Here is a 26,522-nt window from a genome sequence, read left to right on the forward strand (position 1 = left end):
CCATGGATATGAAATCTTCCTCGAATGTTCACTTCACTCACGCTTATAACAAAGTCTGAATGTTTAATTTTTTCCACTCATTTTAAAAATCTAATGGGAAAATTGTATTTATAAGGTCAAAGTTAGTGCTTATGTTCATATACGTACAAAACCCACGCATACACCTGGCTATGAATCTATGTCATTCTATACATTAGCCCAGAAATTGTGAGCAAGAATTTGATTGAAATCTTCGACTCTTCCCCTTTTTAAGTCAACTGTGAGTAGTCTAATCAGGAAAACTATTTAGTCAAATCTTCTTAAAGGATTACTGGCAATAATGTCTCTTTATTATTATTTCATTATTTCAAAATCACCTTTTATTTTTTTCCAAATCACCTATTTCATGGAACTTACTATATTAAACATGAGGAAATGTATCTTCATTGTAAAGAAGCATATATAATCACTTTTATAAAACAGCTTTCAAGAAAATTTCACTAAATGCGTTCTGAATGCTATTGGATATCTACTGAAAGAAATGGTTCTAGAAAATAAATGCAAAGATGAAAATATTTTGCTTCAAGTGTCTCATAGCAATCCAATATTTTATTCTGACAAACCAGGAAAGCAAAATTTGAATGGAATGGCAAAATAAAAGCATAATAAAATTGTACTCTTCTGTGACCTCTTCTTTGGAGACATTTAGATCACTAAAAACATGGGCAAAGCCTTGTAACTAAAATGACTCTTGTTAGTAGTAATGAGTGAGGATTGTAGGGTATGGAAAGCTCACAAGGATGTCAGTGGCTTTTGCTAAAATTCAGAGGTGCCCAAAGAATAGCACATAAGATTCTGAACTTTTAAAGCAGCTTTTTTTTCTTTCTTTCTTTCTTTTATCATAGGATTACAGAGTGAATATCTTTCTTCGTCAGAAATGGAATGATCCCCGCCTTGCGTATAGTGAATATCCTGATGACTCTTTAGATCTAGACCCTTCTATGCTAGACTCCATTTGGAAACCTGACTTGTTCTTTGCCAATGAAAAGGGTGCCAACTTTCATGAAGTTACTACAGACAATAAATTGTTACGAATTTTCAAGAATGGAAATGTTCTTTATTCAATAAGGTGAGTCATAGACAAATCCCTGATTCCAGCAAAATACTGTGGGTTTGTTTCGTTTTTTTTAATGAATGTTTTGAGATTTTTGAGTAAATGCTATCATAATTCTTCTTGAGTTCCTCTAATATACCATTTCCCAAATATGTCTAATCACCAATAACAGACCCAAGTTCCAGATCTAGAAACTGTATGAGTAATTCTTGAAAATCCACTTTTTAAATTTTTTTATTTTTTATTTTTTAAAGATTTTATTTATTTATTTGACAGAGAGAGACACAGCAAGAGAGAGAACACAAGCAGGGGGAATGGGAGAAGGAGAAGCAGGCTTCCCAGTGATCAAGGAGCCTGATGCGGAGCTTGATCCCAGGACCCTGGGATCATGACCAGAGCCAAAGGCAGAGGCTTACTGACTGAGCCACCCAGGTGCCCCCAAATCCATTGTTTAGAAAATAAATGGCTCAGCCTCTTAATATCAGCAAAATTGGTGGACAGTTTAAAGGCAAATTGAATGATAGTTGATTCATACACTGTGGTTATATTTTTACAGATGCCTACTTCTTTAAAATATTTGTTGGTGAAGAAATATTTGGATTTACTTGTCTGGGATTCATTTTCCATAAATTATTTTTCAGATGTTTATATTTTTTTGATCTCCTTGGGGTTCTCTGGTCATTCTTTAGTAAAGATCTTATTTACATTTCAGTTATTTATAATGCATTTCTCAGAAGACTAAATAGCTTTTAGAAATACAAAAACATAACTAATTCATACCAAAATATAAACACTGATATTAAAATTTCTTGACTGTTGAACTTGAGAGCTTATTCAACTTTGTCTGTTTATTAAATATTAAACAGGTGTAAAATCAATAAATAACAGTTGAAAGGATGTATCTGATGACTTGTGTCACACCTAAGAAATATTCTAAAATAAAATTATTATCTTAAAACTTCCATAATTTATTTTCTTTATTTAGTTTATAGGTAGGTTATGGATATTTCATTGTTCATATCAAGTCCTATTGGATTGGAAAATGGTGCCGTGCATTAAGAATTGCTTACATATCTTGGCAGCATTTTTGAGAAAAGTTATGAAATGATTCTGAATTGCCTCTTTTGTCTTTCAGCATGAGTTCAGATGAAACAGATGTCTCTTAGCTCCTTGTTTTTGTTTGTTACAACCATGCTCACTTAATCAGAATAAATTCATTTTTGTGAGTTGTTTTTAGAAATCTCGTAGGACTTTAAAATCTTCAAATTGCAGTTTCTTTGTTAACAAAAGTTGTGCTAGAAAAAAAAAAAACTCACTCAATTTACAAATGGAACATCTGTGATGTTTCATGAGAGACCTGGCTTTCTTGCTTATTTAAAGACTGTCCTGGAAATCCTGATCGATTGAACTTATCCATTTATTCCTATTTCCTTCCTACACCTCCTAAAACAAAGAAATAAACCGAGTAAGGAGTAAAAAAGGCATTAACACACAGGAGGAGGAAAGTAATGGCAAAAACGACAGTGACAGCTGAGCGATTATGACATATTTTAGAACACTGGAAAATGAATGCATTGTGAAAACTGACTTAACAGGCACAACTGAAATCTGAGCTACAGAAGGGGACCCCAAAAGGAAGAAAATAATATCCTCGAACTTTTAGAAATTTAAGGTATCTAAGACTTCAGAAAATGGAAGCTAGATAAGAAAGAAAAGGACAAGAATTGATTTAAAATCTGCAGAAAGAAGACTGAGCTTTCTATTCCTGAGTTTCTTGTCCATATCCTTCAGACTAGGAAATACTTTTTTTGCCATCTGGAATGAGCAGAAAGAGGATGGAAAACCTGGGGGAGGTTCTACCATGAGCTTCAAGAGTAGACTCCAGGCACAGCTGACATCTGTCGTGGGGCATTATACTAAGAAAATGGAGATTACGTGATGTTTGCACACTGTATGGCGAAATGTTTGTTCTCCCTAAAATGCTGAAAGCCAGTCCTAAACCTCTTCTATTGAGCAGTAGTAGTCAGAAGAATGTACCTCTGGGAAAATATCTACAGATATGACAATTGGGGAACCACTAAGAAAAAATCTGCACAGTCATGTTATTATCCTACGGTTAAGCCCATTACTCAGTGAACCATCTGCTACTAACTGAGTTCCAAATGGTTTTTCTTACCTTATTTTTAAATAAAAACAGACATTTGAGAACATTCTATAATAGTAACGATCAAAAAAGAAGCAGAGGCCATGGAATGCCTGGGTGGCTCAGATAGTTAAGCATCTGCTTTCTGGTCAGATCATGATCCCAGGGTCCTGAGATTGAGCCTCATGTTGGGCTCCCAGCTCAACGGGAAGTCTGCTTCTCTCTCTCCCTCTGCCTTTCCCCCTGCTTGCCCCCTCTCTGTCACTCTTTCTTTCTCAAATGAGTACATAAAATCTTAAAAAAGAAAGAAAAAAGCAGAGGCCAAAAGAAACACACAGAGGAAATAAAGAGAAAAGAGGAGAAAATTAAAGAGAAAAGGTTTGACTCGAGAAAATACGGAGAGCAGAAGAGACCATTAAAAAAAAAATCTCTGGACAGATGAGATAACTACATGCATGAAATAAGAAAGGAATAAAAGGAATCATTCAGAGCATAACAGCTGCAAAGAATAAGCAATGTGAGAAAAAGAACCAGTAGAATATTTGGAAGATGAAGTGAAGACATCTCCCAAAAGACATCTCCCAAAAAGTACAATCAAGATACAAAGAAAAAGAGGAGAAAGAATGTGAAAATCAGCACATCAATACAGAGGTTTAATATCTGATTAGAAAGAAAAAAGAGGAAAAACGGAGATTTCCATGAAAAATAAGGAATTGATAGTTTGCCTGCTGCAATGACTATTGAAAGGGACACTGTAGCTCTGATAGAGGGTTTGTTGAATTTGTAGCTCTGATAGGGAATTTGTTGATTATTGAAATGAGACAATTACTAGTACTAGGAAAACAAAATGTTACATGAGAGTTATAATTATAGCAAACAACTATGCTTAACCATGAATAGTAATTAATTATTCATAACATGTAAACACTGAATATTAATTTAATCATAAATATTTATGTAATCAAATTTTGAGTATTATGGGAGAATTAAGTACACAAAGTGTGGTATAAAAGACATTTTTTTCCTTGTTAGAAATAATAGACAATTTCACAAACTTAAAAAATCAAGCATTAATATAATAGCAATTGAGATATATGACTATAAATCGTTGACAAGTGTCTAAAGAGAGGCTGCCACTAGGGAACTAGAACTGAACCAAGGGTAGGATGGAGAGGGCAAAAATACACTGTGTGTTTTGTTTTGTTTTTTTAATACTTTCTATAGTGTTTTAACTTCTAGTCTCAGTTTTTGTTTTGTTTTGTTTTGTTTTGTTTGCCTCCAGAATTTATTCTCAGTTTTTTTGTGTTTGAACTTCTAAATGATATCCATGAATTGTACTGATAAATTTTTAAATCAAGTCCTTTTCAAGGGAGGGCTCTGGAGCAAGACACATAACTCCTAGATGTTCCAAGTTGGGATTTGTTTTTACCTTACTTTTAAAATTAGCTTATTAGTTTTTTTATGGACTCTGACAGAAGACACAAGACTCTGGGTCAGAAATAAGGGAATATATTATTTACCACAAGCAACACGAGCATCAGTGAATTGACCTAATTTCTTCCTTGCCCTCAAGTTTCACTGGAACACTAGATCAGGGTAACACACACTGTGTGTCTGTGTCCCAGCTGTGGAACACTGAGCTTGGGGAATCCACTGCCTTTATTATAAGTAGTAAGCAAGCCTCCTCTTTGTCCAGAAGGACAACATTATCTCACCTCTCAAAATTAGCAGCTGTATAAACAACCCGGAAAAATGGCTCAGGTAAAAGAATAGTGTGGGCCTTACAGTTTTGGTACACCCAGCAAGAGGTAGGTGTACCAAAACGCACAGAGACCCATGGATGACTGTCTCTCCCAAACTATATCCAGGCTCTACGACTCACCAGCTGTGATTTGGGGCAAGTTTGTGGGTGAAAGGCTCATTTTTCTTATATGCATGATAATAATTACCTTGAGCCTGAAATAATGTATATAAAGCATGTAGCATAATGCCAGGCATACAACGGAGAGTAAAGTTGTTATTTGTGTCTTCCCTAAAAACAAAACAAAACAAACAAACAAACAAACAAACAAAAAACAACAAAAAAGTGTAAGTACTGGTATTTTCCAGAATCTATAAAGTAGCACTGTATGGACACTTGTAAGTTATTAATGTAAGTTTCTGTCTTGTCACTTGTAAAAGGGGGATGGCAAAATCCTCATCATGAGGTAATGGAAGCAGTTAAATATTATCTACTATTGGTGCTCCTGGGTGACTCCGTAGGTTAGGCCTCTGCCTTCGGCTCAGGTCATGATCTCAGGGTCCTGAGATCGAGCCCTGCAACACATCAGGCTCTCTGCTCAGCGGGGAGCCTGCTTCCCCCTCTCTCTCTGCCTACTTGTGATCTCTGTCAAATACATAAATAAAATATTTTTTAAAAAGTATTATCTACTTCTTACTTTCTAATACTACTAATACATACTAACACACATCCAACTTTACTGCTTATATTATGGTAGGATTAGTGTATTAAAAATCAAATAACAGGAAGAAATTTTAGATCAAAAATGCTATGCACAACAACTTGTCAAAGATCATAACACAATTTCAACTTTTATTTAAAGGAAATATAATCACTCTTTCTTTGAAATTCAGTTGTGAAAAGAATTTAGACTTACTTATATAATGTGTATTTATTTTTGGAACATAAATTTTTTTTCTATTAATGAATTTTATTTATTTATTTTTTTAAACATATAATATATTTTTATCCCCAGGGGTACAGGTCTGTGAATCGCTAGGTTTACACATTTCACAGCACTCACCATAGCACATACCCTCCCCAATGTCCATAACCCCACCCCCCCAACCCCCCTCCCCCCATCAACCCTCAGTTTGTTTTGTGAGATTAAGAGTCACTTATGGTTTGTCTCCCTTCCAATCCCATCTTGTTTCATTTACTCTTCTCTACCCCCTTAACCCCCCATGTTGCATCTCCTCTCCCTCATATCAGGGAGATCATATGATAATTGTCTTTCTCTGATTGACTTACTTCGCAAAGGATAATACCCTCTAGTTCCATCCACGTCGTCACAAATGGCAAGATTTCATTTCTTTTGATGGCTGCATAGTATTCCATTGTATATATATATACCACATCTTCTTTATCCATTCGTCTGTTGATGGACATCTAGGTTCTCTCCATAGTTTGGCTATTGTAGACATTGCTGCTATAAACATTCGGGTGCACGTGTCCCTTTGGATCACTACATTTGTATCTTTAGGGTAAATACCCAGTAGTGCAATTGCTGGGTCATAGGGTAGTTCTATTTTCAACATTTTGAGGAACCTCCATGCTGTTTTCCAGAGTGATTGCACCAGCTTGCATTCCCACGAACAGTGTAGGAGGGTTCCCCTTTCTCCGCATCCTCGCCAGCATCTGTCATTTCCTGATTTGTTAATTTTAGCCATTCTGACTGGTGTGAGGTGGTATCTCATTGTGGTTTTGATTTGTATTTCCCTGATGCCGAGTGATATGGAGCACTTTTTCATGTGTCTGTTGGCCATCTGGATGTCTTCTTTGCAGAAATGTCTATTCATGTCTTCTGCCCATTTCTTGATTGGATTATTTGTTCTTTGGGTGTTGAGTTTGCTAAGTTCTTTATAGATTTTGGACACTAGCCCTTTATCTGATATGTCGTTTGTGAATATCTTCTCCCATTCTGTCAGTTGTCTTTTGGTTTTGTTTACTGTTGGAACATAAATTTTTAATAGATAAAGTAAACTTATCAACAGATGCTTTTTAAGGTGTTGTTTATTCAAGGGCAATCAATTTACAATACCACAAAATAGATGTTGTGAGGAGAATTTTGCATGTCTGTCATTATGCATGTTTTCTGAAGAGGTCCTTAGCTTACAGCAGCTTCCTGAAGGAACCATCCATCGACAACACAAAGATTCCAGTGGTGATGGGTTGACAAGCTTTAAAAACATCTCTAAAATCAGATTTCAACAAAATTCCTGATTAGAACTTTAGTTACAATCTCCCTTCTAGTGTTCCCGCAATCTAATCTCTCCTGAGAGTTTTTTGATCTTTATAGAATCATAATGAAATACCAAATCACTCAAGTAAATATAAATTTATATTTATATTACTCAAGTAAATATATAAAATCCATGGGGAATCTCCTTATATTTTCTAAAGTTTAACTCCATTTCACTGATTTTGGGGGAAGAATCATTTATGTAATCATTTAAATGTAATACTACTGAATGAAATACATCATTTCCTGTGTTATATAAATATAAAATTGGAAAAATCATTTCATTAAAAAGCCCTTTCTCATGAAAAATGTTTCAATGCCTTTGAAAGGCAGTATACTTAATGGTTAAGGGTGTAGAATTCAGAGCTGGGCTCCCAGATGTACAAATTCAGCCCTATTAATCTCTTTTTTGTAATGCCACTGGAGTTGACCTTTTAGTTTCCTCATCTATAAAATAAGGTAATACTGTTTACCTGTCTTGTAAATTTGTCGTAGGGAAGTAAGTTGAGAAATTGTGAAGTATTTGAGTAGTGTCTACTACATAGTAAATTCAGTAGGTGTATTACCGCTATTATGATATTACAGATAATATTGCAAAGCTGATAACTAATCAAGAGGTCATTGTTCAGGGTCCTGGGTGGCAGAATTGGTTGACTGACCAGTTCTGGTTTTGACCCAGGTCATGATCTCAGGGTCATGGGATGGAGCCCTATGTTGGGCTCTGCATTGAGCACAGGGTCTGCTGGAGATTCTCTGCCCCTCTCACTCGTGCTTTCTCTCTCTCACTCTCTCTCAGATAAATAAATACATCTTTGAAAAAAGAAAAGAGAGGTAATTTTTCTTATTGCATTAAACTTAGAAATATTAGGAACTAATAAAGATATTTTTTCAGTTTCATAAAGAGGCAAAAATAGAGTCAGAAAAGTTTTTTTTTATTTAAATATATATACTTAATTAATGATTGAGACAGACACCATACTCTAGGCATTGCTTGTTCAAAAATGGGCAATACTGGGGAACCTGCATGGCTCACTCATTTAAGCATCTGCCTTCCACTCAGTTCCTGATCCCAGGGTCTGGGGATCCAGCACCATATCTCTACATCCCCAGCTTCTCCTCTTTCCTCTGCCTCCTTCTCCCCCTGCTAGTGCGCGCTCTCTCTCTCTTTCAAATAAATAAACAAAATCTTTTAAAAAATGGACAATACCTCCATTTTAATCAGGTCAACTGTTTGTCATAGATTATAGTAATCTATTTTAACATTACTACTTCACTAAGCCAAGCCAAGACTTTTTAAGAGAAAATAAAGAACACCATATCCTGTTTATGTGTCTTGTCTAAGAAAGAGAACTTAGTGTCCTTGCTTACACAAGAAGATACTCATTTCCAAAACAGTAGAATGTGATTAATTGCCTTTTGATTTAGTTTTCTTTTGATGTGGTCAGAGCATATCTTTAATTTATATATAATGTTTTGATGAAGAAATTTAGTTCACACCCATCAGGTTGACAAGTATTTTTTCACCCATATGTTGTTAAAGAGGTAATTGTACAACACTTTAAACGAAAGAAAGAATGTCAATAAACAGATGTTTTTTAGGATATGATTTATGACAGAAGTTCTACAAACAGTGATTTTCTTTGCCAAATAATTCCTTTCAAGCCTTTCTCTTTTAAAGAATTATGTAATGTCTCTCATTTTATGCCAAAAAAATAGTCAGGATATGAATTTGACATCACATGCATGGTGAGAGCTTGGAAAAGATTCTGAGAATGCTATTTGCTTCCATACAAAAGGTCACAGAGTTAATTCTCCAAGCCAACATTTGAAACTGGCTGTCCTGAGAGCCTTGGATGTTTGGAAAATTAATGTGCCTATGTTCAAAATATACTTGTGCATACACTTCTAATGAAGCCTTTCACAAGACAGAGAACATTGTGTCCACCTCATTTTATAGTTGCCTTTTTCCAGAGGAAAACTTTGTAAATCTACAGGATCATACTCACAGGATCACTTAACCTAGCTGAATCACAAGAAATTGCTCTTTAAGAATGAACCATATGAATTATTTTAGTGTGTTATGGACTCTGACTTGAAGGAATTGTCAAATGATCCTCCTGGGATTCTAAAAAATTCAGCAGCTTCACATGTCTGTCTGTTTATATATCTCAAATCATGTTAATTGGGCCTCACCAAAAGCATTCACTGTAGAACATGCATTATTATAACTTTATGGTCTACATGAAAATGCCATTTTGGAGAATGTGGTTACATTTGATAGTGCTGATGATTATTTTTTGTTAAAGCTTAAGGAGGTTTGATATGTGATTTAAAAAAAATTAAACATTTATTTATTCATTTTAGAGAGAGAGGGAGAGAGAGAGCATGAGTGGGGGCAGGTGCAAGGGAGAGAAAATCTTCAGTGGGCTGGATCCCACTATCCATGAGAACATGACATGAACAAAAGCCAAGAGTCCAATGCTTAACCAATTGAGCCCCCTGGGCACCCCGACTTTATATGTGATCTAATTGAGTCATCTTTGTGCTCTTCCTATGTAACTCAAGGATGGGGAAGATGGAGGAGTCTGGAAGTGGCAGAATACTAGTAATCCTTAATGGCTAATATTTATTGAGTGTTTACTATGTGTCAGATACTTGCCTAAGCACTTTACGTGTATTAACTCATGTACTGCTCACAATGTTTCTTCAGAGCAAGTACTACGATTACTTTCATTTTGGAGATGAAAACCCTGAAATATAGTGAAGTGAAGTAATTTATCTATGGTCACATTTTAGTTTAGGTAAAAAAAAAAAAAAAACAACAACACCTCAGGTGCCCACTGATATGCTGAATTTCAATGGGAATACTTTAAACTTTTTTTTTTTTTTTTAAGATTTTACTTATTTATTTGACAGAAACTACAAGTAGGCAGAGAGGCAGGCAGAGAGAGAGGAGGAAGCAGGCTCCTCACTGAGCAGGGAGCCCGATGCAGGGCTCCATCCCAGGACCCTGGAATCACGACCCGAGCTTAAGGCAGAGGCTTTAACCCACTGAGCCACCCAGGTGCCCCCCAATGGGAATACTTTAAACAGAGGGGATGGCTAGAGAGTTCTCCCATAAGAATGTTATTTGAATAAACTTGGGTTTGTTTGGAACTGGGCCTCTTTTTCTCAGGACCAAGAACTACAAATTCTTGCTCATCTTTCAAGATCATCTTTCCCAATAAAAAAATGTATATTTTCACGAGTTATGAATTATCTGGAATGTCAACATATAAATACTTTCTGGAAGGGGAAAATGTGCAAAATGCTGGTATACACCATCCAGGTCATCCCCCTTTGTGGGAGCCAAATTAGAGTTTGTTTGGTGAGCTCAGGATTATGTAACACAGATTCTAGAGGGCTCCACCCTGGTAAAATCTGGTGAAATGTTCTAGTCCCAGAGCAGAGGATCCCAGTCTAACTACTAGAATTTTCAAGTCCTTGAGACTTAAGTTTTTTTTTCCTCTACTATTACTGCTGGTTATTCACTGACAACTTCATCAGTGTTTCAAAAATGACTGAAAGTTGTCACACAGGATTGTTTCTTGTACCCCACTTTTTCAATTCCCTGGATACACTTGCCTCCTCCAATGTGCTGTACATGTGATCTTGGGGAATACTGCCCTTTGGCATTTTGTATTAATTTCATGGAACCCACTCTCAAATTTCTTTGTGAGGGTCTTTTCTGAAATACAGACCTTTTGTAGACACTTACAGTCCTCTATAAAGGAGTGAATGAGCAAAACAAATAAATGTGATGGGATGCTTAAATATACAGCTTTTCTCCTCCCTGAAAAACAGATTTATATATAAAGGTACAGCTGTTTCATAGTAAATAATATACCCAAGCTGGAGCAAATTTTATTTGAAAAGTTGTTAGTCACTAACCAAAGCTTGTTTCCCAGTTGTACCCTGAACAACAGATTATTAACATGACATCATAAATTACTTTTAAAAATAATTACTTTGAACTTTTTCAGGCTGACATTAACGCTTTCTTGTCCAATGGATCTCAAGAATTTTCCAATGGATGTACAAACATGTATAATGCAACTGGAAAGTTGTAAGTACAGACAACTTACTTTTTCTGAACACTTTGAAAAAAGTAGTCAATACAAATTTTAATGGATTATGTAGATAATTTATAATTTTGTAACTGTTTTTGTCAGATATTTACTAAGCAGGCATGTTATCTGTCACCACATAATGAAAGTAATCTCTTTCAATACATGCTGTCTATACTATGATAAATAAATTGAGGGCCTAGGAATAACAGTTTTTAGGCTTGACAGACAGCTATATATCTCTATACAAATTATCAGAGGTAAAAAAAAAATAATAATCATTAAAAACAAACCGCCATTTTTTAAATAGGGTACCTATTAGAGATTAAGCATTTTGTATATGCTATGTTTAATACTCACAGAAAAGATATTGCTGTCCCCATGTTTCCACATGTCAAAATGGTCATTTTGAGTGCTTGAGTATTGTGCTCTGATTTATGGAGGTGGGGACAGCAAATCCTCTGGTTCCGAAGCTTATGCCTCCTTTGAGCCATTTTGCTAAAGTTTATTCAGAGCGTGCTCTGCTGGGTATGTTATACGTGTTATCTCAGGAGAAGAGAAATTTCTTACACTTTATCAGAGATTTATCCAAGCTTACAAGCATTCCTTTAAATTTCTCGTCTTTCACAGTGGATCCATCCGCCTCACTGATTAAGGTTAACACAAACATTTCACGTCTTTCTGTTTCTTTGAACTTATCTGTAGAATCGACCCAAACTTAATTGGTTTTCATCGTTTAACAACATAAAAATGTAAGCATTATGCAGTTTTTTTCTTGTGCTTCTGTGTTATATCAGAGGAAAAAACGTCTGTTTAACATATTCCTTGAGGAAAACTGGAAGGTAGGTCTTCAGAGTCTCGGGTCTCACAGGCAAGGTTTGTAGTGTGGAGGAGCTGTCGCTAGATGGCGAGCCTACTTCATGGGGGAATGCGGCCACGCCTCTCCTTTTGGTTTCTTTTCAAGTAAGGAAGTGGAAATTCTCTTACTCTGATAGTAACTCCTTCTTGTTAAATGTAAATGCATGACTTTTATGAGTAGTTCTTAAGTGTGAAGCATACACATGAATAAAGTACTGACCAAATGAAAGGAAAATAAAATAATGTCGTTTTAGTTAGGGGAACTATTTAGAAATCTAAGTGGAGAGGGGCAAAGAAAAGATTCCCAGCAGGGGAGATTTTTTTTTTTTTTTTTTTTTTTTTTTTTTTAGCCCTATCGTGAAAGCATTATGAGGACGGGCTGGTTCTGTATCTTGGTTGCAAAATTGGGTACATAACATAGAAGGGTGTCAAAAAAGAAAATCATGTACAAAAGAGTTGAAGACAAACTGTTGCCCTCATTACCAAACCAGGCATGGTGGATATTATAGGCAGGAAGAAATTGTTCAAGATTTAGGAGCAAGAAAATGAATCTTTAAAGATTCTTTCAGCCAAATGAACGAAGGTTATTTGAGAAGGTTTCATACTATTCCAAAACAAAGAATAGGATTAAGGACAAAGGGGAATGGTGTAGAGGGTAGAAACAGTAGAGGTTGATATCATAGGGGAGGCAAAATTTTATCTTCACCCTCTTACCCTTTTTCAGCGAGGCTTGAAACAGGCATAAAACAGATTAACAGGAGAAAAGGATACAAATGTATTTAATGTAAGATTTATGTAACATGGGATCCCTCATAATGAAATGAAGACTTTGAGAATTGGCAAAACCTAAATGTTTTTATACCAGGTTGAACAAGGAGAGGCAATTACCAAAAGGTAGCTAAACTATGCAGGGAAGCTAAAGGCAGATAAAGAATTATCTTAACGTGGTTTGTACCGAATTCTTTGGCTTCAATTCCCCATTGAAGATGTTTCTCTTTTCCTGGTACAGGGAACACTCCTGTTTTCAGGAAGAAAAAAAGGGAGATTAAAATGCCCTTCTACTATCTACTGTTTTTTCAAGTACCTTTAGTTCAAAATAATCCTTATGCTAAAGGGACATACTTTAAGGTGGCAAAGTCTACCGTACTTTATTTGCTTAAATACAAAATGGATGTGAAGTCTCTGAGAGCAGATGAGTTCAGAGCTTAGGTAAATTGAATCATACTGGAAACATTAACGGAGGAAGAAAACATAGGATGAGAAGTAAACGTGGAAGGGAATATTGATAAATCTCATCTTAATATATTCACATTTTGGGGAATTTAGGTAAAAAACAAAAGGAAGGTTTAGACCTGAGGATACACTATTAAAAGCCATAAAGAAAGTGGTTCAAACAATAAGACATTTCTGAAAGAGAGAATATAGAGGGAAACAAAGAAGAACAACCCTTTAGAAACGCCTTCATTTAGAGATTGTTGGAAGGATTTCCACTCAAGGGATGGTTATACATAGCAAATTAAAATCGGTATCACTCAACCTCAAAAGAAAGTGCTGAGATCTGTTTAACAGTATCAAACGCTACAAAAAAATCTTTTTAAGGTAATTGAATAAAAAGCCATTGTTATTGATGGCAAAGACAAATGTGATTAGAATGATGAGGGTCAAATCTGAAGTCCTCCAAAAAATATTTTAAGTGCATGATGAGAAAGTGGGAGTAGTGAGTAAAATCTATTACTCCATGAATGTTAGTTACTAAAGAAAGATGCGAAAGAGTAGAGTGCCTGGGGGATAACTGGGTCACTGGGCTTCCTTTCTAGAATAAGGAAAGCATACTGCGTTATTTTACAGGACGAAAAGCTGACATAACAAGACCTTTCACTGTTTCTGCCTTTCCCAGAACATTTCCAAATTAATCAAAAACTCAACATGGGAAAGCAGGGCCTCTTGCCTCCTCAGTCTTGTTTCTTATTTTCTTTATCAGGAATGAATAGCTTGCCTCACACATCCCTTTCATAGATTTCAGTCATTATACACTTCCTGATCTCTTATTAAAAATTAATTGAGCTCACAATAGAGATACTGTTTATCAAACATCTTCAGCAGATGCTAAGAAAATCTTGTTGATGTAGAAGCTGCTGAAGTCAAATTTTTCCAGGTATTTTTTTGTAAACTCTTTTAGATCACCCTTTCTCTCTCCCTCCCTCCCTCCCTCCCTCCCTTCCTTCCTCCCTTCCTCTCTTTCTTTCTTTCTTTTTATAATGGCTTAAAATGACAAGTTAACCTGCTGAAAAACAAGTTAACTTGCTAGAAAGCAAGAGCTGTAAGGAACCTTGTGTCTTGATTGAGAGCTGACTGCAAAAGGGAAAAAGGAAACAAATTGGTTTGAGAAGTGCAGAAAACAAGCAATAAAGGCACATAATTTAAAGGCAAAGGCCTGTCACTATCCAACTTTCTTTTCTTTTCTTTTCCTTTCTTTTCTTTTCTTTTTTCTTAAGAATTTATTTATTTATTTGATAGAGATCACAAGTAGGCAGAGAGGCAGAGAGAGAGAGAGAGGAGGAAGCAGGCTCCCTGCCGAGCAGAGAGCCAGATGCGGGACTAGATTCCAGGACCCTGAGATCATGACCTGAGCCGAAGGCAGAGGATTAACCCACTGAGCCACCCAGGTGCCCACGATCTAACTTTCTTAAGTTCAATGAATGTTCCATGATGTCTGTCAATGGTCAGGACTGTTCAAGTGACCTGATGGATCTTTATTCATCTAAGAATCAACTGAAAAATATCTATCAAGCATCTAATATACTTCATTTGATATCTTGGGTCACATAACAATACTTAAAGCACAAAAGTCCCTGGTTTTAAGGACTTGAGGGGCACCTGGGTGGCTCTGTTGGTAAAGCCTCTGCCTTTGGCTCAGGTCATGATACCAGGGTCCTAGAATCCAGTTCCAGGTAGGGCTCTCTACTCAATGCAGAGCCTGTTTCTCCCTCTCCCTGTGCCTGCCACTCTCCCTGCTTTTGCTCTCTCTTCCTCTTTTTCTCTCTCTCTGTCAAATAAATAAATAAAATCTTAAAAAAAAAAAAAAAAGAAGACGACGTTAGAGGACCAATTGAGGAGTTCTTCATGCAGATTTGCATTAAAAATGATAAGTAGATGTTAATGGATATTGTTGGTATAAAGGGAAGAATGATTAAGGGAAGAACAATGCCAAGCATGAGTAAATTACTTAGAAAAGTATATTTTGTCTAAACTAGCCATGACCCCATACCTCTAAAAGTGTCTATTCATGACTTGGACTTAAAACCCTGGGTGATACACAATTCCTAGTGTAGGGAAAAGCAAGTCACTGGAAAGAGGTGGGCAAGGAAAGTCCAGGGGAAGAGAAGTCCTGTGATGGAAATGGATGCGAAAACAAAACCATGTATGAGCTAAGGATAGCATGAAGGAACAAAAATGGAGTAACTAACTTTCAAGCCAGAATTAAAAAATATTGATTCATCAAGAAGAACATGGGAAAGAAGCAAAATAAAAGAAATGAAAATATAGTATATAGGAAGCACAGAAAGAGCATAAAAAGCTTTCAATAGGACCATAATTACAATAAATGTGGGGTGCCTGGTTGGTTCAGTCGGTTAAATATCAACTGCTGATCTCAGCTCAGATCTTAATCTTATGATCATGAGTTCAAGCCCTATGTTAAAACAAAACAAAACAAAACAAAATAAACAACTTAAAAAAAATAAAAGCAAAGGTTAAATTCACATTGCAAAATAAGGAGATTCTCCAACTAGATGTTAACAAATATTAAGACTCAACAATATGTTGTCAGCTAAACACTTTTTTTTTTTTTTTTAATTTTGTAGGGGCATCTGGGTGGTTCAGTTGGTTAGGTGTCTGCCTTTGGCTCAGATCATGATCCCAGGATCCAGGGATTGAGCGCCACATCAGGCACCCAGCTTAGCAGGAAGCCTGCTTTCTCCCTCTCCCACTCCTCCGGCCTGTGTTCCCCCTCTCACTCTTTCTCTCTCTCTATCTGTCAAATATATAAATAAAAAAAAAAAAGAAAAGAAAAAAAATTTTGCAAAAATATTTGAGAGAAAAATGCATATTAGAGAAATGTGTCTTAAAAAATCAAGCATGATAATTTCATATCAGTAAAAAAATTATAGAAAAAATTATGAGACACAAATGTTTGAGTAAAATGCTGATAAAGAAACAATATATAAATAAGCTATAATAATTATAAAAATATCTTCCATATAATTTCCATGTATATAAAGCAAAAAATCAGGCAGAATTACAATTTAAAAAAATAGATAAATCATTAATTTACTTGATAATACAAGTACAGATACTGGAACAAAAGTAATTTATGGATAAAGAAAAAACTCATGGTTTGTTTTCAGGATACAATTACAAAAAGTATGTAGTAAGCCACAAAGGAAGCTTTAATAAATTCCTAAAAATCAACATCTGATGGGATGGGATCTCTCACTAAAATGAAATATGACTAATAAAAACACAAAATTACTATAAATTACTATGTATTAACATAAATTATAACATACTCCTAGATAAAGATAGATCAGGAAACCAACAGCATATAATAAGTGACTTCTTGTTTTAAGAAGAAATAAAGGAAAACTGCTTACTAAATTACACTGAAGGCATTAACTCTCAAAATCTTGAGACCCAGCTAAAGCAATGGTCTGTACTAAAAACTACTGAGCGGCACCTGGGTGGCTCAGTGGGTTACGCCTCTGCCTTCAGCTCAGGTCATGATCTCGGGGTCCTGGGATCGAGCCCCGCATCAGGCTCTTTGCTCAGCAGGGAGCCTGCTTCCCCCTCTCTCTGTGCCTGGCTCTCTGCCTATTTGTGATCTCTCTCTCTCTCTGTATCAAATAAATAAAATCTTGAGAAAAAAAAAAAAACTACTGAAATAAGCCTTTGATTCAAGAAGACCAACAAGGAAAAACAGAGTATTCAAAGAATCACATAAAAAGTCCAAATTGGTACTTTGGAAAGTCCAAGAACCTAGAGACACCTCTGAAGAAACTCGTCAAGGAAGAAAGAAATTATGTTGCATATAAGAGATACAGAGTGAAGAAGAGGAAGTGAAGGGAAGGAAATGATGGTAAATATACTAAACTGAAAAGAATAAAGGAAAATCCTGAGCACTCCATCTTTTCCAGTTCTATCTACTGACCTGACATTAGAAAAGAACCTCAGGCAAAAGCTTTATTTGAAAAAGAATAAAGAGAAATCCACACTGCTGATAGCTAATTTCATCATAAATTAATGAGAAATTCAAAGAGCTGAGACAGTAATGGGGAAAACAGAGAACATTTTGAAGACTTTTTCAATGACTTGCCTAAGAATTAAGCATAAAGATGCTTCTCTCAAATTTTCTCTTAATCACAATGATTAAATGTTGCTTCAGTTACATGAATTAGAAAAATGTAGATTAATGGAGAAAGTCATGCAGAAGCTGACTTCTGCTTAAATATGCTATGTTTCTTGTAAAACTGGATTTCACTAGAAATTTATTTTAGATTACTGGGGTTTTACAATACAGCTAGAATAAGGAATGGTTGTGGAAATATAGAGAAATAAGGTTAGCAGGGTTGCTTAGAGGCATGAAGATAAAAGATTTCTGAAGATAGTCTCAAAAATAAAGAACAGAAGAGAGGACAAAGAAGATGGCATCATTGAATTTAAGGAAAATTGAGGGACAAATGGGAAGAATAAAACAGAGAAAGACAATGAAAAGTTCTTTGTGGCATTTTAACATATGTTTCCTGGAGACTGTTTTTCAAATATTATTAACCTACTTTACTCATGGAGTATAGCATTTATATAGCAATTTCACTGAACTTGGAAAAAATCAGGAAACCAAGGTTACTTTTTTTTTAATATTTAATTATAAATAGAAACATATTAGCTGCAATTCAAATATGTTTATCATAGTGATTCCGTTGCTGCCATTTAAAATCAAAATGAAATAGCCACAGTAAGGTTGAAACTTTGCCCTTAGATTAACCTAAAAAAGCTAAATCTCATCACTGAGAATTCCTTTGCAGCCAAAGAAAAGAATGAGTCCCCATATACACAGGCACACCTCATTTTACTGCATTTTGCTTTTTTGTGCTCACAGATATCATGGGGTCTTTTATAGGTTGACAGTTGGTGTCAACTCTGCATCAAGCTAGTCTGTAGGCACCATTTTGCAACAGCATTTTCTCACTTTGTGTCTCTGTGTCTCATTTTGATAAGTCTCATATTTCAAACTTTTTCATTATCATGATATTTGTTACAGTGATCTGTGACTACTGATCTTTGATGTTATTGCTGTCATTGTTTTGGGGCTCCATGATTGCACCCATATAAGATGGTGAACTCAATGGATAATTGTAGGTGTTCTGACTGCACCACTGACCAGCCATTGCCTCATCTCTTTCCCTCTCCTTGGGCCTCCCTAGTCTCTGAGACATAATATTGAAATTAGGCCAGTTAATAACCCTACAGTGGCCTCTAAATATTCCAAGTGAAAAGAAGACTCACACACCTCTCACTTTAAATCAAAGCCAGAAACGATTCAGCTTAGTGAGGAATCCATGTTGAAAGCTGAGATAAGCGAAAGCTTGGGTCTCTTATGTCGGTCAATTAAGTTGTGAATACCAAGGAAAAAATTTTGAAGGAACTTAAAAGTGCTACTCCAGTGAATACAAATGATAAGAAGGCAAAGCAGCCTTATTGCTGATATATAGAAAGTTTGAGTGGTCTGGACGGATCATCAAACCAGCCATCACATTCCCTTCAGCCAAAGCCTGATGCTCATCAAGGCCATAACAGTCTTCCATTCTGTGAAGCCCGGGAAAGGTGAGGAAGCTAAAACAGAAAAGTTGGAAGCTAGCAGAGGTTGGTTCATAAGGTTTAAGGAAAGACATGGTCTCTGTAACATAAAAATGTAAAGTTAAGTGGTAAGTACTGATGTAGAAGCTGCAAGTTTTCCAGAAGATCCAGCTCAGTTCGTTAATGAAAGTGGCTACACTAAATAACAGATTTTCAATGTAGATGAAACAACATGTCATTGGAAGAAGATGCCATCTAGGACTTTTATAACTAGAAAGGAGAAGTCAATGCCTGGCTTCGAAGCTTAAAGAACAGGCTGACTGTCTTGTTAGGGGCTAAAGAAGCTGGTGACTTTAAGTTGAAGCCAATGCTCATTGGCCATGCCAAAAATCCCAGAACCCTTAAGAACTAATGCTAAATCTATTCTTCCTATGCTCTAATTTGAAAAACAAAGCCTGGATGCCAACACATCTGTTTACAACATAGTTTACTGAATATTTTAAGTGCATCATGAGACTTACTGCTCAGAAAAAAGATCCCTTTCAAAATATGACTGCTCCTTGACCATGTACTTGGTCACCCAAGAACCCTGATGGAGATGGACAATGACATTAATGTTGGTTTCAAGCCTGCAAACACAATATCCATTCTGAAGGAGTAATTCTGACTTTCAAGTCTTATTATTTGAGAAATACATTTTGTAAGACTCTAGCTGCTATACATAGTGTGATTCCTCTGATGGATCTGGGCAATAGAAATTGAAAACCTTCTGGAAAGGACTCACCGTTCTAGGTGCCATTAAGAACACTAACGATTCATGGGAAGAGATCAAAATATCAACATGCAGAAGAATTTGGAAGAAGTTGATTCCATTCCTTCATGGAATACTTGTAGACTTCAGTGGAGGCAATAACTGGAGATGTGGTAGAAATAGCGAGAGAACTAGAATTAGAAGTGGAGCCTGAAAATGGGACTGAATTGCTGCAATCTCATGATAGAACTGGAATGGATGAACTCTTTCTTATGGAGTGTTTTTTTTGAGATTGAATCTGCTCCTGGTGAAGATGCTATGAAGATTGTTGAAATGACAACAAAGGACTTAGAATGTTACATAAATTTAGTCAAGAGAGCAGCACCAAGTGTTTGTGGGAGTGGACTCTAGTTTTGAAAAAAGTTCTTCTGTGGGGAAAATGCTATCCAACAGCATCATGTGCTGCAGAGAAATCATAGGTGAAATGAAGAGTCAGCTGATGTGGCAGACTTCATTATTGTCTTGTTTTGAGAAATTGCCACTGCCATCTCAGCTGTCAGCAGCCACCACATCAATGCAAGACCCTCCACCAGCAAAAATGCTGTGACTCACTGAGAGCTCAGATGATGGTTAGCATTTTTTAGCAATAAAATCTTTTTAAATTATGTACATTTTTTTTTCCTCTGGACTTAATGCTATTGCCCACTTACTAGACTAGAGTATAAACATAACTTTTATATGCACTGGGAAGCCAAAAATTATTTGACTCCTTTTATTGCAATATTCACTTTATTGCACTGATCTAGACCTAAACCTGCAAGGGTATCTCTAGGGATGCCTGTAGGTTCGAAGTTCAAACATTTCTTTTATCAAATCTAAAGGCCTGCCCCATGGAGTGTTTATTTGTCAAATCTCAACAGAATTTTACCCAATTGCTTTTATAAAAGCCAGAAGTTTAATATACTATTATGCCTCCAGTCTATAACATCCTCATTCACCCTCACGAGAGAATTCTAGAAGAAATACTGTGAATGCTTGTTGTTGGGTGTAAAGAAATTGTATCAGTTTCATTTATCTTTCTAATACTTTTTTTTTTAGTGTCTAGTTCAGTTATAAAATATCAGAGATTTACCATGACAATTTTCACCTCCAAAATTCACAGCAGTAGAAACTTATTAAATATCAATAAAAAATATTAAGAGAATTCTGCAATGAAGCCTTACTTTTGATTACATGTTTTATTTAATTTAAAAAATAGTGTGTGATTTGTGCCCCAATTTTAGTGTGTTATTGCTGGTAATGTGTAAGATTGAGTGACATTTCTACTAAAGATAAACTAAATATTAAAGTGACCACTAGCGTTCCTTCTTAGGGTTAGATTATATTACTACTGAAGTTAAGAATCTACTATATGACCTTTTTTTTTTTAATCGGCTGTATGAAGTAAAACATAAAGCTATCTTTTCAAAAAACAAATTTTCATTGATATTACAGTTTTATTTATAAATGCATTTTGTTTGCTTCACAAATTACTAGTCTCTGAGGGAAGGAAACAGCTATGTTATGGCTTAGACTATGCCCCTAAGGGACTGACAGTGCAAACTGATGTGCAGGAATAAGGTGAGGAAAAAAACTAAAGATTTTAATGTTCAACCTTTAATTTATACCATAACAAAAATTTCTAAATTGACAATTCCCCAAGTGAAAAAAGACAATGCAGATTTTTTTAATCTTGGAAGAACATTGAATAATAATTTCCTAACATCATCATAAACTATTGTTATTCATAAAAAGACAAAGATGACATGGGGTAAATGAACTATCACTATAATTCCTTATTTCATATCTAAAGAGGAATGTAGGTAACGAACAGGAAAAACTCACCAATGTGAGAAAGTTAAAGAAATTTTAATTATTCAGGTTAGAAAAGAAAATGCAAGGAAAGTAACTCAGGGAAGAGAGGAATCTTTTCCACAAAGAGCAGCCTAAATCCCTAAAATTATAGGGAGAGAACTTTTTAAGGTCAACTTAAAAAAAATACCGACAAAAAATGTAAGAAGCTTCCAAAACATGTTTTCATGGGGCTTTTGGATAGAAATATCTAAAGATAGATGGGAGGTTTTTGCTATTGAATTTTCAGATTCATTTCAAAACCACATCTGATATGACTCAAACCAGTTTCTATGCCAAGACTATTTAAGGAATTTGGTGAAGATTTTTGACTATTATTTCCTAATAATCTCTACTGTTTTCAAGCTCTCTCATAATTTAGCAAAGTATTATTCAAAATAATACTATGCCTTTTGCCCTGCGAGTCAGAGATATGGACGATTCTTTTTTTGCTAAGTATTATCGAAACCTCTGTGGTGCAATGTTAGAAAGCAAGTTTTCCCAAGACACAAATATTCACTAATGAACAAGCTACTTCTAAGATTACTCCCCACTTAAACATTCCATCCTGCTTCACCCTGCGAATATTCTCTTCCAGTGTGTCCTCATCTTGTTAAATTCACTTTTGCTGATCGTCAGATATCCTAAACAGAGGGTGATATCATAAAAACGGTGTCGTTACAAGTCTTACAAAAAGGTGATGCCACAGTAATTTATCATCTTTTACACCTATTACCTGATTTCGTCCTCAGCACAACTTGATGAGATGGGTTTTATTTCCATTGTAAATATCAGCAAATTAAGGTTGAGAAAGGTTGAGTGACTTTCCCAAAGTCACACAATGAAGATGTAGACCAAGCTAACTTGTGTGAATTAATAGCTCACACACTTAAAACAAGCATCGGTCCTTTCAAAATCTATCTCTATTAACCAAGATGAGAACCACTAGTATGGAATAATGGTTTATAGGTTAGTTATACCAGAGAGTTCTAGAGAAAGTGTAATTACTAAGACGATAATTGAGCAGGCCTATAACTTAAAGGAAATCACATCGAACAACCTGGTTAATGGTAGGATTATTCAAACTAAACGCACAAATTGTACATAAAAATGTTTCAGTTAAATAGATTTTGACATAGCAGTTGTTCCTTGTCAGGTCAATAAAATTTACTTGAGTAATATTCCTCCTGGCAGGAATCAGCAAGCATGTGCCAAGGGTAAGCATTTTCTTCCTTTCGTTTTTTTTTTTTTCTTTTTTCTTTTTAAATTCCAGCTGCTAGTTAAGTACATCAGCATTTGCAAGCTGTGTCAAACCCAGAAATCTCAGACTCTCTCTTTTTTTCTATTGATTGAGAAAGCTGGGCCAAACAGGATTCTAGGTCACTTAAAACTGAATGTTAAACTATAGTTGTTTTATAATTCTCAAACTGTTTTCAACTTAAATATATTCTCAGTCATAATCTCCCTTTGAATAAGTATTTCTTTTACATACTACTCATGGTGGAAAGTATTAAATAACCTTCCCCCACCCCACCGTGGACTTTTTAAGCTGTTTTTTTAAATGACCAGAGGTCATTTGACTTCTTTTAGTGACAATATAACACATTTGAATGATGTCTTCAAAATCAACATGTTTAGGGACACCGAGGTGGCTCATTCAGTTAAACTACTGACTCTTAATTTTGGCTCAGGTCATGATCTCAGGGTTATGAGATCGAGCCTCACTTTGGGTTATGTACTCAGTGTGGAGTCTGCTTGAGATTTTTCTCTCTCCCTCTCCTTCTGCTCCTACATCCCTACCCCCTGGCTTACACACTCTCTCTCAAGTAAATAAATGAATAAAATCTTTTAAAAAATAATTTAAAAAATGATCATGTTTATACAGAGAAATTTGTACTGTAGAGATGATAAAACAAAGACATGCTTTAGCCTTGGCTCCCAATCTTCTGTACTAATGTTAACCAATTTTGTTTGTCTCACGTGCTCTGTCTATGGTCACAGATATAAAAGAAGTATAAAAGACACAAATATAAAAGGCATTTCAAACATTAAACTGCAGAAAATTAAAATGTGTTTTGCATATTAACATTGCAATTTTATTTCAGATTTAAGTAATTTTTCTAATGTGATTGTTATGGAACTATATCTTTTTATATCTTCATCTCCCTTACATGGAACATCCTCTTTTCCAATCATGACTCTTTCTTCTGTCTGCGGCTTGTTTAAGCTTTTCCTGATGTTTCTATGGAATTCTCTCTTTGTATTTATTTATGTATTATTTTATAGACGTTAATGATAATGTAACTTTATATTTCATAGTTCAGAGGGTTTTAAATACATACACATAATTAAATCTCCCCTTTTCTTGATAAAGTATACCTTCTATATGCCAAAATACAAAAACATTATGCATTTTTATAATATCCTTTTTTAAAAAATATTTTATTTATTTATTTGTCAGAGAGAGACAGAGAGTGAGCAGAAGCAGGAGGAATGGCAGACAGGGGAGAAGCAGGCTCCCCGCTGAGCAAGAAGTCCAATGTGGGGCTCGATTCCAGGACCCTGAGATCATGAACTGTGATGAAGGCAGATGCTTAACAAACTGAGCCACCCAGACACCCCAGCGTTAGGCATTTTAACTCAGAAATTGTGTAGCGTACCTTGTGTTTACATTTTCAATATGAGTGGATTTTATTTCTGTGTAACCCTTTTTCTAAATGTATAGAAAATTCTCCCATTATTATCAAAAATTTTTTCTAGGGTAGATGCAAAATGAAATTTTCCCCTTAAATTTCTATACATAGGTCTGGTTCTGGCCTCTGTTCTACACCTTTCCATCTAATTGGTACAAAGCCTCTATTCTGAAACCATTTGAATACTACAGCTTTATTTGTACATTTTGTCCTCTGTCAAACAGATCTGCTTCTTCACTTTTACTTTTCAAAACTGCCTTTGCTATGTATATACATTTGTACTTCAGGTTAGTTGATAATTACATTAGGATTTTTCTTCAAGTGGAATTGATATTATAGAATAATTATTAAATATGGTCACAATAGGGCGCCTGGGTGGCTCAGTGGGTTAAGCTGCTGCCTTCGGCTCAGGTCATGATCTCAGGGTCCTGGGATCGAGTCCCGCATCGGGCTCTCTGCTCAGCAGGGAGCCTGCTTCCTCCTCTCTCTCTGCCTGCCTCTCTGTCTACTTGTGATCTCTCTCTGTCAAATAAATAAATAAAATCTTTAAAAAAAAAAAAAAATATATGGTCACAATAATGTGTCACAAGACCACAGCATGTTTCTGTCTTTATTTCCATCTTCTTCTCTATCTTTCAAAGAAATTTAATTATTTGATTTTCACATTTCTTTGTTATCTCATTGCTATACATATTATATATTTTTGCTGAAATTGAGAATAAAAATTTTGTTCATATTCATCTTAAATGATACAATAGCACGTAAATCCATATTCTAATATTATGAAGAAAAGACTTGGATCTTAGTTACCCGGAGGTAAGCAGCTGAACTGCTAGAGCAGATAAAATCATAGGGTGAGGAAGACAGCAAAGAGAATTAAAGGGGGAATTCCCAGTGACAATATTGGGAAATGGAAGTTCTTCCCACATGAATGAACCATGTTCACAGGAGAAAGAGGTGACAGAGTCTCTCTAGGTGCCTTGAGGACACTTTCCCCAACCCATCTGGGATTCAGTCAAGTGGGAGGACAGAGCAGTAAAATGATAAACACTTCTGAAGGGTTAGAGATATTTGAAAAAGGGAGATGTCCTCTGTCCCTTTGAGAAGGGACCACCTTGTAGGGTGGCCACAGACACATAGGCAGTCCTAACAACCAAAAATGTATCAGTGCAACTTATGTAAAAACATAAGGAGATAGATGATAGAAGATTGGTTGGTAGCTCAGCAATAAGCTAAACTAGTAGTTCCTCTGTTTTTTATAGCTGTTTCATTACTTGGAAGAGATCTAGAAATCCCCCAAATTCCACAAACATATAACATAGTTGGGAATCTCAATTTCTAAGTGATCTACCATGGGACTGACAATAAAGTAGTTTCCATATCCTATTATTTCAGGGAATAAAAAAAAATAGAAAATAAATAAAAGAAACAAAGGCTGAAGTCTACATAAATGAAGATAAGATCTGGTTGGAAGGTATGGCTGAAATTCTGTATCCTAGCAACAAAGGGAACTATCAAAGTACAATGATGCCAAGAGAACAGACCATATATTTTACCATCCTCAAATCTTGTTGGATGTGAGGGTCCAGCCCCAGACCCATGATGAACCATCTTGAAATGGAGGGCAGAAAGCACCAGTGAAATAACACAGATTAAAGTGACCTTGCACTCATTTCTCCTCATTGCCATGAGGGCACTGAAGCTCCTCCTTACCATTAGAATAACCATGTAACTTATCATTAAAATGGGGACACTTAAAATCTTAAAAAAAAAATAAATAAAAACCCTATCACTTATAAGATATAGTAATTTTAGTATCTGTGGTGCCTTTCTTTTAGTCTCTAAAGATTTTATTTATTTATTTATTTGTTTATTTGAGAGAGAGTGAGTGAGACAGAGAGATAAGGAGAGGGAATATGAAGCAAACTCTGCACTGAGCACAGAGCCTGACACGGGGCTCGATCCCACAGCCTCGAGATCACAACCTGAGCTGAAACCAAGAGTCAGGCACTTCACCGACTACACCACCCAGGTGCTCCTGATAGTGGTTTTTGTTGTTGTTTTGTTGTTTTTTTCTTTTAAATTAGCGGGTGAATTAAATCGTTCTGAACTGT

The 26,522-nt window shown here is 35.7% G+C and overlaps 1 protein-coding gene across 1 annotated transcript in view; it reads left to right on the plus strand.

The window, feature by feature from the left end:
- The window catches only part of GLRA3 (glycine receptor alpha 3), a 193,075-nt gene that overhangs the window by 116,112 nt on the left and 50,441 nt on the right, over positions 1 to 26,522 (plus strand). The window contains exons 4-5 of the mRNA XM_032855758.1: positions 885 to 1,108; positions 11,281 to 11,363. Coding sequence (XP_032711649.1) covers positions 885 to 1,108; positions 11,281 to 11,363 — 307 coding nt within the window. The remainder of the gene's footprint in view (positions 1 to 884; positions 1,109 to 11,280; positions 11,364 to 26,522) is intronic.

The sequence above is a fragment of the Lontra canadensis genome, unplaced genomic scaffold, assembly GCF_010015895.1.
Source record: "Lontra canadensis isolate GAN:19392208 unplaced genomic scaffold, GSC_riverotter_1.0 scaffold10, whole genome shotgun sequence".
In the NCBI taxonomy this organism is placed as follows: Eukaryota; Metazoa; Chordata; class Mammalia; order Carnivora; family Mustelidae; genus Lontra; species Lontra canadensis.